We start from the raw sequence: 14,924 nt of genomic DNA, 5'->3' as shown, positions 1-14,924 counted from the left end.
TGATCAAAAAAGAACCGAATTTTCATTTTAAAATTCCCGCGCTTGTCCAATCGGTAAACTTTTATTCTCTCAACGTTGGCAACACTTTTATACACATTCTGTCAAATTTTGACGCATATCGTACGATTAGTTTTTGTTTGGCGTCTATACAAAGAAGCTGAAAAATTTTCGTATGGCGATTTTTATAATGGATGAAAATTTAGAACAACGTGTGTGCCCCAGACTCAAATTGCAATTGCGGGGAACGCGTTTTGAGACCATAGAGACCATAAAAGAGAATTCGGTGCGTGAACTAAAAGCCATACCTATAAAACTTGTATGGAAAATTGGATCAAGCGTTGGCATGCATGTATTGCCGCAGGAGGAGAGTACTTTGAAGGCGATAATAATAAAATTTATTAAAAATTGAAATTTTGCGTTTTTTAATAAAATTCCGGTTCTTTTTTGATCATAAGGTAAGTAGCTTTCGGTGAATGTTTTGTCAGATGCAGGCACGCACAATTTCATCTATTAGTTTGATAAATAGTATTTACACATTCGGGTTTCATTCATATTATAAAACTTTATTAAAACCTGTTTTGATTTTCCTAGAGGTGTAATAATGTCCTTGATTTTAAAAATTTTCACTACTATTGCCTATATTGGAACAGCACAGTGAATTTATAAGGCTTTAAACTAACAATACACAGGAAAAAAATGAAACTTACACGACATGTAAACTAATAATACTACGAAATAGACTTTATTTGAAACGAAAATCTGATTTAAAAACAATGGTTCATGTAAAATTACATTGAAATGCATTTAGTTTTTCATTGATCAAGACTGTAAATTTTCAAACCGCTTGATTTGGAATGTAACTTTCCATTCAACTACCTGCTTCGAATGTGTGCATGAAAATAAATGTAAATTCACAAAATATTTTTATCTGTGTACCTAAATTTGGAAACAGTCTTTGGCACAGTTTCACAGAGATTTCACGTAGTTTGCATCGTAACCTCAAATTATGTTTTGAAATTTATATGACACTCGGACCATCTGACTACGGTTCTAAAGTCCTTTTTCGCAGTGATTGTATAACCTTTCTACATAATAAAGACAAACAGATATTCGTTATTAAAAAAACATTTTGGGGAAATTAAATTTTGATGAATATTTTGAGGCTAGTGGACATTAAATTTACACCGTGAAGTAGTAGTTTTGATTCTGCAGATGAAAAAAATATCCTGCTGCTGAGTGCTGCACATGCATACTCGAAACTAAAAATACGAACGCGAGCACACTACGGAAGCATCTTCGGTTATGGTGGTTAGATTCAGTTGGACTTTTGGTGTAGATTGGAAACAGCTGACGAAACCAAGATCCATTAGTATTCACCAGAGAACAGAACGGTTATCCGACAATTATACTAGTTGATGCACACCAGAACTTTTTGTTTTCCTTCAAGAATCAATGAAAAGTATTTTGAAGATTACAACAGTATTTATATGAGAATATGAGTGATATGAGCAAGTTACCATTACACCAATTTTTTTATCTGTGGACCCCTGCCGAAACGAAATCCTGGATACGGGCCTGGTCAGATGAAAATTAACATCGTCGGAAAACGTTGCACTGACTTTCTTTTTCAATGTAAAGACTGCACTGGATAACAATTTTCTTTTGTATATTGCTTTTTATTTAATAAACTAGTTTAGAGTGTAATGCTTACATGCGCAACATTTCGAAGAAGGAAGCCCAATTCGAATCTATGGCCAAAAAGGTCAATTCATCCGTTTGGTTCATCTTAAATTTAAAAAAAGCGGATATTCATGTCTTCGAGGAAACGAAGGGATCTAACCGAAATAACAAACGAATACGAGGGCCACACCCCGCACCGGTCGATGGAGCCGAAATGCATCGTAATGTACGACGAGACGTAAATATAATTTTGTAGTTTTTCTTCGGCAAATCCCACCTGGATGTTCCGGAAGAAGAAGGGCGAATAATTTTTCAAGAAGTACTTGATGTGACAGGTGAATTGGGGGTGCGGTAAGCTGGTTTACATCACTTATGCCATTATATTACCGGAACCGTAAGCTATTTGAACTTCATACCTGTTTAATGAACCAAAAGTAGTTTCAAAATTAACCTAACTTTGTTGAAATCGGTTCAGAAATCATCGAGAAAATTTTGCGGAGAGAAAAAGCGCGTTTTGTCGGTTATGTCACTTATACCATCACGAGTATAGGTATATCCGAAATCAGAAGTAACAACCATTTGATCTTCAAACTATATCAATGATCCAATAGTAGCTATAAAACGAGCTTAAGTTAGTTGAAATAGGTTTTTTCGATCTCATCGAGCTGAGTCGATGACACTATGGGTCTTCGAGGCTCCGTTCGAGAGTCGGATTTTTTCCTGCAAACATTACACACCTATAAAAAATCATGTAAATTTACTTCTTATGATATCGACATATACGAGCGTCAAAAACGACTCATTTTTACAGTAGATCCAACACATATTTCATGCATTCCTTAAATGGTGAAGAATGTAAATTTACACGTCTGCTTCAAAAGTAATGTATGTTTGACACATATGTAAATCATTCTTGTAAAATTCATTTTTTTTCACAAATTACGTTCTTATGATTTGAGTCATACGGGGATTTACGTCACCGATAAATTTCATAATTTTTTGCTGTGTACTATTAAACAATATTAGAATCCATGTAAATACGTAAATTCTCAAACAGTCGAAAATGGATAGGAAACTCAATGCGGCCGTCTCACTCTGCACAGTGAATCGGTGCAATTTTTGCAACCCACATCAGTTTTGATCAAAATATGAAAAAACAACCACAATTCGAGTTGCGCATTCTTCAATAGTATGATGGGAAAGTTTATGATTTACGCTTCGTCCAATTCGCTAAACACGGGCGAAATCGGTCGAGCACGAAACAACAAAAAATAAAGGAATAATAAAAAGCATCACTGACAGCAATTAGCAGACTGGTAGGTAGAATAATAATGCAAAGGCATCGTTATGTGAATAGTACCGTTAGATTAGTCACGTGTCCGACCCATATGCATGTTATATATCAAAAGAGATCAAGTTCATTTGCTTTTGTTGCTCCATAAATTATGAGACAGTTATCGAGTTACCAGCATTGGCATAGTGAATTTCATTGTGTCGTACGTCGAACGAGGATAAAATTCTGACAGCTCAAATAGTCTTTGTTAGAGTTTAATCATTAAGCTCTATAACAATTTTCGAGTAAATGTATCTTTGAAAATTCAAAATGCAAAACTTATAGTTACCAATGATACACTTTTTCACTAGGAGAGATTTTTTGCCTAAAAAATGACGAATCATATTGTTCGTATTGAAGTTTTCATAAACAACGATTAATGAAAGTTGGCTAGATGCTGACACCCACTGATTGTATTTTTCTAATCCGGATCGGGGGCTGGCTCTGATTTGTGCAGGCTCTCGTATGAAATGTTCAATGCGTGTGTGGACATGTCTTTCCGGTGCAGTTAAGGGTTAAGGGATGGTATTATGTAACCAAGTCGAATCGACTTTGCGATCCAAGTGCTAGCTTGCATATGAAGAGGAAAAACCGTTCGTTTCGAGTTTCATAATGCGCCCCGAGTTCTGCTCGTTTGAGTTCGACCAACGAAAATTAAGATACCCAGGATAAACGCAACGAAGTGCAATGCGATGCATAATTATTCATACAATATGCGACCAGTCAGAGTTATTTATATTTATTTTTGCGATGAAACGCATGACAAAATTCTAAATGTTCGTACATTTTGCGCTGATCAAATTGAATGAATCTTGTACTGCCCATACTTGAATATCATCCCAATCGGCACGACGAGAAAAAAGCGATCAAAATTTAATTCCCGATTCTTTTGATTTATTGTGCTACCTAATGCTAAATCATGGTATTATTACATGAAATATCGGTAATACACCTTTGCTATTCCAATATTGCAAAAAATGAATTATTGAAATTCGCACTGAATGGGACTGACATGCGGGTACTTTGCACATAGGACAGACATGAATTGATATTTTTTTCAAATTTTACTGAACAAACCCTCAATTTTTGTTATAATTTCTGATAGTATATTGAGGGTAGAATGAATTCCTCAAGCTAACTCAAAATTGACGAAAATCGATATGGGAATGATATACGAGTATGGGCAGTGTAGTTTCAATAAAAAATAATGAAAAATCAATAAAAAATAAATTTAAATAAAGAAGCACGACGCTTGTCACTAACAATAATTTGTTTAAATTTTTTCCCGGATTTGACTCCCAATTTTTATTTCACTATTGTAATGCTTATATTTGGCTTTTTGAATAATAAATTTGCCGATTTCTGAGTTAGAGTTATATCTGCCATATCCATTTAATGCATTGTTCAAAGAATGAGATGAAAATTGGCGCATTGGGTTTGAATTTTATAGTCGCTATTACATAAGTACTGCTTATTTTTCACTTCGATTTTCCTAAAATATTTTTTATGGCAGAAAATAAGATATTGTTTCCAATTACACCAAAACCTGATGATTGTGGGCTGATTGTCAGGAAAAAAATGTGACGATTATAGTTACAATTTTTTTCATATTGTGACACTCGAAAAACATTTTATGAATTTATTTTTAATTTGTTTACTTGACTCGGCTCGGGTTCTTCAAAACATAACGGAACCGGCTTGTTTTATTTTTGTGTACTACAATCACTATTTCTTATTACAGGATCCCGTTGATACCTTTTATTTTTAGAGAAGAGGCAGTCCCATTACAGCGGAGAGATTAGAAAGCTATTGGTTCACTATTCGCCCCATCGTCCGTTGATTCTTCGTTGCAGTTGGTGTTATTGAAGATTTAGTTGAAAGCATCGTTGTGGAGTCTCTCCGTTTTGTTTCAGTTTGGTTGTACATTGTAAGCAGTTGATTGTTTATTCGATGACAGTTTTTTTAGTTTCTGTCTCCAAAGAACTAGTGTGAACCTTATTATCGGTATCACTTCACGGTGAAAATGAAGTGAAGTGAAAGTAGGTCCTTACCGTGGAAGTCGCTTCAGAGAAAAAAGTAATGCAAGCAAAGATTAGCTTGTTGTTATTATGAACATCACAACACCAAAATTTTTTTGGAAAAATGTTTCTTTTTTCACTACAGTGATTACTTCACTGTGCGTGATACTGGTAAAATCAAGTGAAGTGATATGTGAGTGAAGTGAATGTGAAAGTGGAAGTGAGAACGGTAATAAGGGCCAGTTACTAGTAATTTGGGAAGGAGAAATTTCACAATAAAAAATCCTTCCTCTTATCCGTCAGACTAAACCGGGTTTGGTTAGGTGAATCTACCGACTTTTATACAGAGGATCTTGTTGATTGTTGCACCTACTCTTATGTAAAATTAACTCAGATAACTATTGACGCGACAACCGATGAAATCGATCGCCGAAATGTTCCATACTTTATTGATGCAACCGGATTTCATTATTTGAATTTTCGGTGTATTAAACCGGTTACTCGATTCGAATAGACGAAATTCACTGACAAAAATTCATCAACAAAAACTTTCGTAGTTTTGTCAGTCGAACTCGAAGTGTTCGATTTCGTCAGGACAGTGCACATTTTGAGAGGCTGTCAAATTTTTTCTTTGTCGATATGTGTTTTTGTCATGTTGCTTTCTGGTTTTCATACGTGACAGCGATCTACATGACTAGGTTTCGTCGTTACCGAAATTCACATGAGATGGTGTTGATTTCGTTAAGCGCCTGTGTACCACACGTACATCTTTTCGAACACCGGGGAAGAGTTATTATATTTATTCATTTCATATCGAATTGTTATAGCAACATTTATATCAACAGTATATCCGATACGTTATGCTTCGAATGTCTTGAATTAACAAGTCTCTATGGTCTCTATGGCATTTGAGCTGGATTTTCAAATTTTTGAAAATTCTGACAGAAAATACTTTTGCAAAATTTGTTGTAGTTGAATTTTAACCAAAAACCGTATAGATTTAAGGAGTGTATCGATAAGTAGTTAGCAACATTCAAACAGTTATTACTCTGAAATGGCTTAATTTTTTGCAGCGTGTTTTGCGGTGACATGTTTGTTTACATGTCAATAACAGCTGCGCAATCGATTGGTTTCGGTACGGTTTATCGTTTCAATGATGAGTCGAATTGATCCGGAAACGCGAAAGAAAATTCTGCACACTTGGTGCTCAGAAAGTGATATCACGGGCACCACACCAGTGTCAAAAATATTATTGAGAAGTTCGGTAAGACCCTTTCCATGAAGGATATGCCCTGATCCGGTAGGAAAACGGGTCCCAGCCACTTAAACGTGGTTGAGTACATCAGGAAAAACCCATCGGCGTCGACGAGGGATTTGGCCGAGCAGTTCAACACCAGCATCGGGATGATTCAACGGATCAAAGTTCGGAACTCCCTGAAAACGTACAAGAAACAGAATGTGCCGAAAAAGTCCCTGGTACAGCAAGTTCAGGCCAAAACAAGAGCGTGAAAACTGTATAACCGTATTCTACAGAATAAAGACGGATGCATCCTGATCGACGACGAAACCTACGCCAAGGAAGACTCTCGAGCGCTGCCCGGACCGCAATAATATACGAAATCGGTGTACCAGGACCTGGACGACGCTCACACCACGGTGGCGATGGAAAAGTTTGGGCAGAAGGTGTTGGTCTGGCAAGCAATTTGTACATGTGGTTTGCGGTCGTCGATTTTCTTCACGAAGGGCACAATTAACGCCAAGGTGTACGAGGAAGAATGTTTGAAGAAGAGAATGCTGCTACTGTACAGAAAGCATAAGGCTCCTCCTCTCTTCTGGCCGGATTTGGCTTCAGCCCACTATGCCAACTCCGTTCTACAGTGGTTGTCAAAAAATAATGTACAATTCGTGGAAAAGGAACCCACCGAACTGCCCGGATCTTCGGCCAATTGAAAGGTATTGGGCAATTGTCAAGCGGCACTTTCGGGAGGAAGGTACAGTGTCCCAAAACATGCTGGAGTTATAAAAAACCACAATTTTCTCTTTAGAACTCATTGTATTTCAGAATAAAAAATCCTCCGATATTTCAAGTTTTCAATATCCTGTAATATAGAACGAATTTCCATTTGTTACATCTAACGCATACAACCATTGCTTCTAGCTGCGATCACTCCGTACATTTTTAAGAGTTACCAAGAAAATCTAAATTGTATCTAAATTGAATTTGTATTTCTTCGTCAATATGTATGCTTCTTTCGAGGCATGCTATTACTCAACATAATCTAATCTACCCACCCAGAAATGGATGCAAAGCCCATTTGCTATTGGCCATCATCATTAATTTTGTCTCCTCCTTGCACACATCACAACACGGTCCATCTTCGTTCAGGTTTCGTCTTCGCGGTGCTTCGCCCAACCATGTGAAATTAGAGGCGTGTTTTCTCACGCTTCGTAATATGATTTAGACTTCATGAATACCTAAACAGGCAAACAAAAATCTTGTTTAGCATTTACGACAAAACACCGGTTATAAATCATAACAAACACTGAGTTTAGTTCGGTAGAGAATATCTGTTGATGAAATCATGAACAATGTTGTTAAATGAACACACGTTCGACAATAGTTTCAACCGAATTCTACGTCAAATCCGACACGATCGGATTCGCGCGACAACAAGTGTACCGAATGTGATCGATATTTCTATCGACAAGCACAAATATTTTGATCGAAATGTCACGGTTAAGCGACTAACAGTATCGAATCACGGATAACCAGACCGGCTCAGTTTTCTAGCTTCCATTCACTACTTTGCTGCCAGGCCGTCTGGTTTCGGATTGCACACCGGTTTGTATGCCGGTTGCTGTCCTCTGTCATCGTTTGGAAAGAGGGAAAGTAAAACAAGCCATAACCATAATTAGGTCACATTATTCATTTGCTCAAATATGTCAAGCACGGCGTCGGTCGACCTTCGAATAATTAGGAAGAAAGTGTGAAATTTCAATAAAATTAATGTAGCTTGATGCACAGACTTAACCCGAAGTGGTTTATCCACCATCAGCCTAGCTTATATTTTCTATGAATCAAACCGATAAATCAGACATTTTTAACACCACACGGGACCGTGATTCATAGTAATAATTTGGTTCATTTTTTGTTGTTTCGTGTGGTGCCTATGATTTATACGACCAGTGTATGAGTAATGGTGAAATTTGACTCTTTTTAACCGGTGCAGATTGTGGTAGAATATTTTTACGCTGTTTAATGAGTGTTTCTGCTTTTTTTGTTTTTTAATGCCAACCATTGTCTTTTCATTACAGAAACTACAACACCGCGTCAGTATCAAGTCTGAGTTCAGGAGCTTCGGCTGACAGCTGCTTGCCTCCGAGCGGATCCACACTACACTATCCTTCGGTTTCGCATACAGCGGGATCATACTCCCTGTTGAACAACAACTACAGAACACTAAGCGGATCTTCCTCTATCTCAAATGCAGCTCATAACGGTGTGAATCTTCCGTACGGATCCGCTGCAAATCACGGTTCGAGTTCAGGAGGAACTATTGTTTCGAGGCTAAACGGAGGTGCAACCTCTACAATTACCTCAGGTGGCAGCAGTAGTACTGGAATTACAAGTAGCACCTTGGATGGCTTGTCGTCATCAAGTGGTCTCAATAGCAGTGGTGTCAGCTTAAGCGGAAGTGCATCCAGCGCGGCTCTTGGCTCTACAGAGCTGGGGATGTCACACTGGCTTACCGACGGTACAGTCAAGTCCGAAATCCGTAGCCCTGGGTTAGACGCGTCCTTATCTTCCGGAAACCTTCCCGTCGGATCTACGCATCTTGATAGTTCATTGTTTTGTGCGAATCCAAACAACCTGGACGCTCTTCAGAACACTGCCAATTCTTACGAGAAATCGGAGTACTACTCGTACACGTACAACATGCAACAATACGCACCATTCACCTATTCGTCGTACGGATCTCCGTATCAGACGAGAACATCATCGAAAATACCCTCGCCAAATACATATCTTCCGTCCAGTTATGCGGCAGCTGCTGCGAATAACAATTCGGCACAAATCTACTCATCCTATGGTTACAACAATTTCGCACAGTTCGGAACCAGTCAGCAGGACTACTACAACTACAATGACCCGACGTATTCACCGTACTATCAGACGGCCACCTATCCACCGTACGTCAGCTCACCGGGTTCTAGTGGGAGTCAGAGCTTTCACGTTGCCGCTGGGCTGTCGGCAGAGAGTCCCTCGGAGGGTCATTCTGCAGCGACACCCACTATGTTGGCGCATTCGCACTCTCCACAATCACCACTGTCAATCTCACCCACCATCCAGGCCGGCTCGGCAGCTGCAGCCGTGGCAGCGGCAGCAGCGGCCGCGGCATCCAAAACAACACCTACCGGAAAGCCGGGACGGGCGCGTGGTCGACGGCATGCACATCCTAGTCCAACGAGAAGTTCAACGTCCGAACCGGGCGTGACGGAGAAAGCACCAGAACGAATCTTCGTGTGGGATTTGGATGAAACAATCATCATTTTCCACTCACTCCTGACGGGGACCTACGCGGCCAAGTATAATAAGGTGAGTTAGAGCTACATTCTATGAGTAAGGTGTTTTCTACGAGGGAACTAATTTCTGAATAATCGCTGAATGGTTCTCCGGAGTTGTTTATTGTTGTAGGTTTGTTTTGTATGGCTCTATATGCAAAATCATGTCAAATAATTTTTTTGTGCAAAATTGAAAATATTTATTCCAAATGGATCCGAGATACTCGAATATTGGGCCAAGTTTTGTGTATAAATATATGTAAATTCAAAGGCATATCACAATATCACTTATTTACACTTGAATCTTACACTTGAATAGTTATTTTTATTTGAGTAGTTAAATTTGACGAAATCTATGGCAAATGGTAAGAAATTTGAATTTAGTTTGCACTGAAAATACAATAGTAGCCAGTAGTATAATAATTACAATTCGGAGAACTGTGAATTGGTACGGCCATTTTAATTGATTGAATTAAAAGTTGACTTTTTTGGTCATTGCACAGTGGTTCGAAAATGCATTTTACGCTCTTAATTGATAACTCAGAGAAAAGTGGTTTTTGAGGTACAGTATCTTCAGCAAAGTTGCTCAGAATGATAGACACCATCTTTAGGCAAATTTTATTTAAAAATATTTTTTTAGCTCAGGGCCAACATAGGGGCTAAGTTACTTCGACAATGTTGTGCAGAAAGTTATTCAAACAAATTTGCTGAAGATGCTATTCCTGTAACTTGCGTATAATTTATGATATAATGTATTTTCTGAAAAGTGTGTCCTAAAACCAGTTTTTGTACGAAAACATATATTTTTTCAATTTATCTGAGTTTTCCATGTTTCACAAAGTTTTTTTTATTAAAAACGACACAACTTTCTCAGACATACTATGCTGCTATCATTTCAGTTTAATGAAATAGAGCCATCTTTCACTTTTTTTTTACAAAATTCCAACTTGTTTATCATCAAAAGATGCAGAAAGGTGCCGATGAGACTACTTACATATTAAACTACTTCAAAAGAGCTTTCATACCGTGGTTGAATTACTCGTCTGCAGGCGAGATATGTTTTTTTCAAATATCCTTGTCCTTGACATTTGCAATGATAAGGTTCACTGTATATTAGAAAAGAATTCAGTATATATTCGTTACCATGGTAACTCTCACAAAGTATGATTTTTATGGATATGGAAGTCTACAAATGGCCAAGTTTAGTCATCATTACAGACAGATTTTTTTTAAAGTAACTGTCAGACATTTTTTGAAAGTGAGATAAGGAGCCACGACTTTGAAAGAAGGCAACCATCATGTCAAATTACGTTATGTCATTTTTTGATAAGTATTTCTATAGAAAAGCTCTGCGAATAATATCCTCTATTCATCAATTAAAGTGGAGATCGATAAACGCTTGCTATATTGTACTGTTCATAAATATTTACAGATGGCGGGAGTATTATACACGCGAGCAATTCAAATCACTTACGAATCGGGATCCCATGTTATTAGTTTCATCGAATTCTTTGGTAACAAATCTTCGTGAATGGCCAAAACAGTACAAGAAGAATCTGTCGGATATTTTAGCTGGTTAAGAACATAGTCAGCTATCATAAAATAAATACAAATAACTAAAAATTGAGTTTTGATCATACTTTTCTCTACCAGAAGATGACATAACTTAATTCGATTTCATGATTGCTTTTTTTTAAAGTCGTGACAAAACAGTTACTAAACTATTCAATTTATAGACTTCAATGTGCAATTAAAGTCATATTTTGTGGCAAGGACCATGTTAATAAATATATACTGAAATTTGATCTGACGTACAATGAACCTTATCATTGCAATTGTCAAGGACAGGGATATTTGAAAAGAACATATCTCGCCAGCAGACGAGTAATTCAAAGATAGTATGAAAGCTCTTTTGAAGTAGTTTAATATGTAAGTAGTCTCATCTGCACCTGTCCCGGGTTTGCGGTTCAATGCATAGGGCACTGGTCTCACAAACCAGTTGTCGTATGTTCGAGCCCCGACCTGGAAAGATTCGTAGTGTCAGTAGAATCGTAGCACCAGCCATGCAATGGTTCTGTACGCTCTGAATCGGCTGCGAAGTTTGTTGAAACAGAAGGTCAAATTCCACTACAGGAATGTAATACCAAGGCTTTGCTCATCTGCACCTTTCTGCGCCTTTTGACAAGTTGCAATTTTGTAAAAATAAATGAAAAATGGCTCTATTTCATTAAACTGAAATGATAGCAGCATAGTATGTGAATATTCTTCGGTGTTTCAGTTTTCATGACATTATTTAATGACCTTCGTTTTAAGCGGCAATTTGAGATTTTAATCACTCATTACTCTGAAATGTCGAAACTGCAAATCGGATCGAATTTGAATCTAAAAGTGTGATAATCGATTAAACATTCCATGATATGTCGAGGTAATTTCCACTTTAGGGTTTAGGGTAATTCAAGGTACTTCCAGAGCTGACTCGTATGGCTGACTTCCGAAACGAAAACTGAATACAACCAAAAATTAAATAAGTTTATTTGGTTATCGACTATCCAAATCTGCTAACCCGATGAACCTGATTAATTTATGTGAAATAGACATGAGTATAATCACCCTGTATCTCCGAAACCGAAAGTTGGATCTGATTGAAAAACAAGATGTTTTATAGAATCTTAAAACTTTTCATTTGAATCTTAAATGATGCTTAGAATTCATTTGAATCTTAGATCGGCTCAGATATCTACGAGAAAAATGAGTTACACTGTTTTAATTTCGTTTCACATATCATCTTGTAGTTCCGGAACCAGAGGTCGGAACCAAACATAATTCAGGAACCTTGTTTGGGAGTATACGACTTTTCATATTCGAATGGTATATGGCTGTTTGGTTCTTCCAGCATTTATTGCTGTAAGTAGTTTAAATCAATATAATTATGGAATTGCTTTCAACTCGAAAATTCTGCCATCATCTGGTTTACATATGGCATATTCGAACGATTATGTTGCCAAAAACGAACCGTGCTAAAATCGGTCCGAGGCAAAATATTATGCTGTACACATTCATGTAACGGTATAAAAAAATACAATTATACTATACTTTATCATACAATGCACAAAACTTCTACTGCTGGAATAGGGGGAAAAGTCGCTTACACAAAAATGTCGATATCTCCGTTAAAAATGGACGGCTTTTAACAATCTATGGCTTGTTGGATAGGTATTACCGTGCGGTTCTGTTTTCAAGGTCAATAGGTTATATTCTGTTTTCAAGATCAATTGTAACAGATACTTTAAAAAAAACTGAATATTTTGACATAAAAATTTGTAACACTCAAAAAGTAAACATCCTATCTTAAAACCATTCAATAGAGTTCTGGGTGACGGGGAGACCTTTCAACTGCAACTAGTTTGATCAAAATCGGTTCAGCCATCTCTGAGATCTCGACCTCTTGGGTGACAACACACATACAGACATCGATAGGTATATGACATTCGGCCCTCCGGGCCTCGGAACATTTTTTCAAAGTTTGAGCGAATTCTATATCTATTTTTTATATTTATAAAAAAAGGTAAAAATGTAATTTTTTCAATTTATTTCATTATTTGACACGGATCAAGATTTTCAAAGATAAACAGAATCGGCTTATAATTGCCCTTTCGTTCATTGATTCGTAATTGATGTTGTTTGATGTTGTGCATTTTCGTTTTAAAAGGACTAGAGTTGCTTGGAGCCGGTCTCAAAAAACTCTCAAGATTATTGGGTGTAGCAGTTATTTTGTCCGATGTCCTTATGCCAGGGAAAAAAACGTCGTACGTCCCTCTTGAGGGAAAGTACCTCATCGTACTGCGCCATGTGTTTTCAAATAACACAACCTTTATAGCACGTAGGAAGACCACACATCCACACATACACACACATTAATGTCATTGTCTTCTAAATGCAAGAGTGTGTTATACTTCACATTGTTATACTGAACACAGTGATTATTTTTATTTTACACCGCAAATATGGCTTCCTCCGCTTCGTATTTGAGAAGGGACTGAATGTATGTTGCATTGTTAGATTTGTTTAGCTGCAGCTCCTGTATCTTGTCTATGTTGAGGTTTCTTTTTTCCTTCGGCAATGTATTGATTGTATCTAGAATATTTATCTGCCCTTCAATTTCATATAGTTAGCTTCTCTTACTCGTTACTTGCCGAAAAATACTATTGAAAATCAATAGATACAGTAGTAATTAGCGGTAATAAACATAATGTTAAATTACTTATTTTTGTAAATATAGGTTACTTGTCTGTAGTACATTAGTAGAAAAGACACAATTTTTCAATTTTTCTGGAAAAACTTTAACATATCGTTCCAACAAACTGACGCTCAATGTAGAACAAAATAAATTTAACCACTTTCTGTGGCTATAGTCATTATTTCCAAATGAAGAATTTATTTAGTGTTATAGAAATGTCAAAATATCATATCTGCCCCGATTAATGGCAATTCAATCTACCATGTGAGTTGAAATTAATATTCTCACATTTTTCCCGCAGAGTCGAGATCACCACATGCAGCTTGGCTACCGGATGGAGGAACTTATCTTCAACATGGCCGACGCGTTTTTCTTCTTCAACGATTTGGAAGAGTGCGACCAGGTACATATCGACGACGTATCGTCCGATGACAACGGGCAGGATCTAAGCAATTACAATTTCTCCGCTGATGGTTTCCATACCGGAACGGCCCAAGGTAAATACAAAACCCAAACCATCCCGCAGGATCCTTTATTCCTTTATTCGCCTGACGTCGTCAGTCCTAAGCAAATGTTTGTCTGACTGCGGAACCTCTATTTGCAGTTCAATTTCTCATTCCCGCAGATAGTTCATTCCCTATTTTCTTTTGTACGACAGGAGCTCCACCTAATATTTGCCTTCCTAATGGCGTTCGCGGGGGCGTTGACTGGATGCGAAAGCTGGCGTTCCGCTATCGGAAAATTAAGGACACCTACAACACCTACCGAAATAAGTATGATTTATGGGCTGTTTATCTTGCACGTGAATGTGACGTTTTATTTTCTCTTCATTTTTTTATTGCAGCGTGGGCGGTTTATTGGGACCTCAGAAGCGAGAACACTGGTTGCAAGTCCGGTCGGACGTCGACTTCGAAACGGACAGCTGGCACAGTTTAACGTTGAAATGTTTGAACATGATTGCCCAGAGGGAGAACTGCGTCAATGTGCTGGTAACGACTACGCAGCTTGTTCCGGCGTTGGCCAAAGTGCTGCTCTATGGTCTAGGGCAGATTTTTCCAATAGAGAATATTTATAGTGCAAATAAAATAGGTTC

General features: G+C 37.6%; 1 protein-coding gene across 3 annotated transcripts in view; it reads left to right on the top strand.

Moving 5' to 3' along the window:
- Positions 1 to 14,924, top strand: part of LOC131429581 (developmental protein eyes absent) — a 71,198-nt gene that overhangs the window by 54,911 nt on the left and 1,363 nt on the right. For all 3 annotated transcript variants that reach the window (XM_058593798.1, XM_058593800.1, XM_058593799.1), the window contains 4 exons: positions 8,347 to 9,628; positions 14,133 to 14,328; positions 14,490 to 14,604; positions 14,676 to 14,920. In XM_058593798.1, the coding sequence (XP_058449781.1) occupies positions 8,347 to 9,628; positions 14,133 to 14,328; positions 14,490 to 14,604; positions 14,676 to 14,920 (1,838 nt within the window). The remainder of the gene's footprint in view (positions 1 to 8,346; positions 9,629 to 14,132; positions 14,329 to 14,489; positions 14,605 to 14,675; positions 14,921 to 14,924) is intronic.

The sequence above is a fragment of the Malaya genurostris genome, chromosome 2, assembly GCF_030247185.1.
Source record: "Malaya genurostris strain Urasoe2022 chromosome 2, Malgen_1.1, whole genome shotgun sequence".
NCBI lineage: Eukaryota > Metazoa > Arthropoda > Insecta > Diptera > Culicidae > Malaya > Malaya genurostris.
The sequence above is the reverse complement of the archived record's forward strand: the minus strand, read 5'-3'. Positions and strand labels throughout refer to the sequence as shown.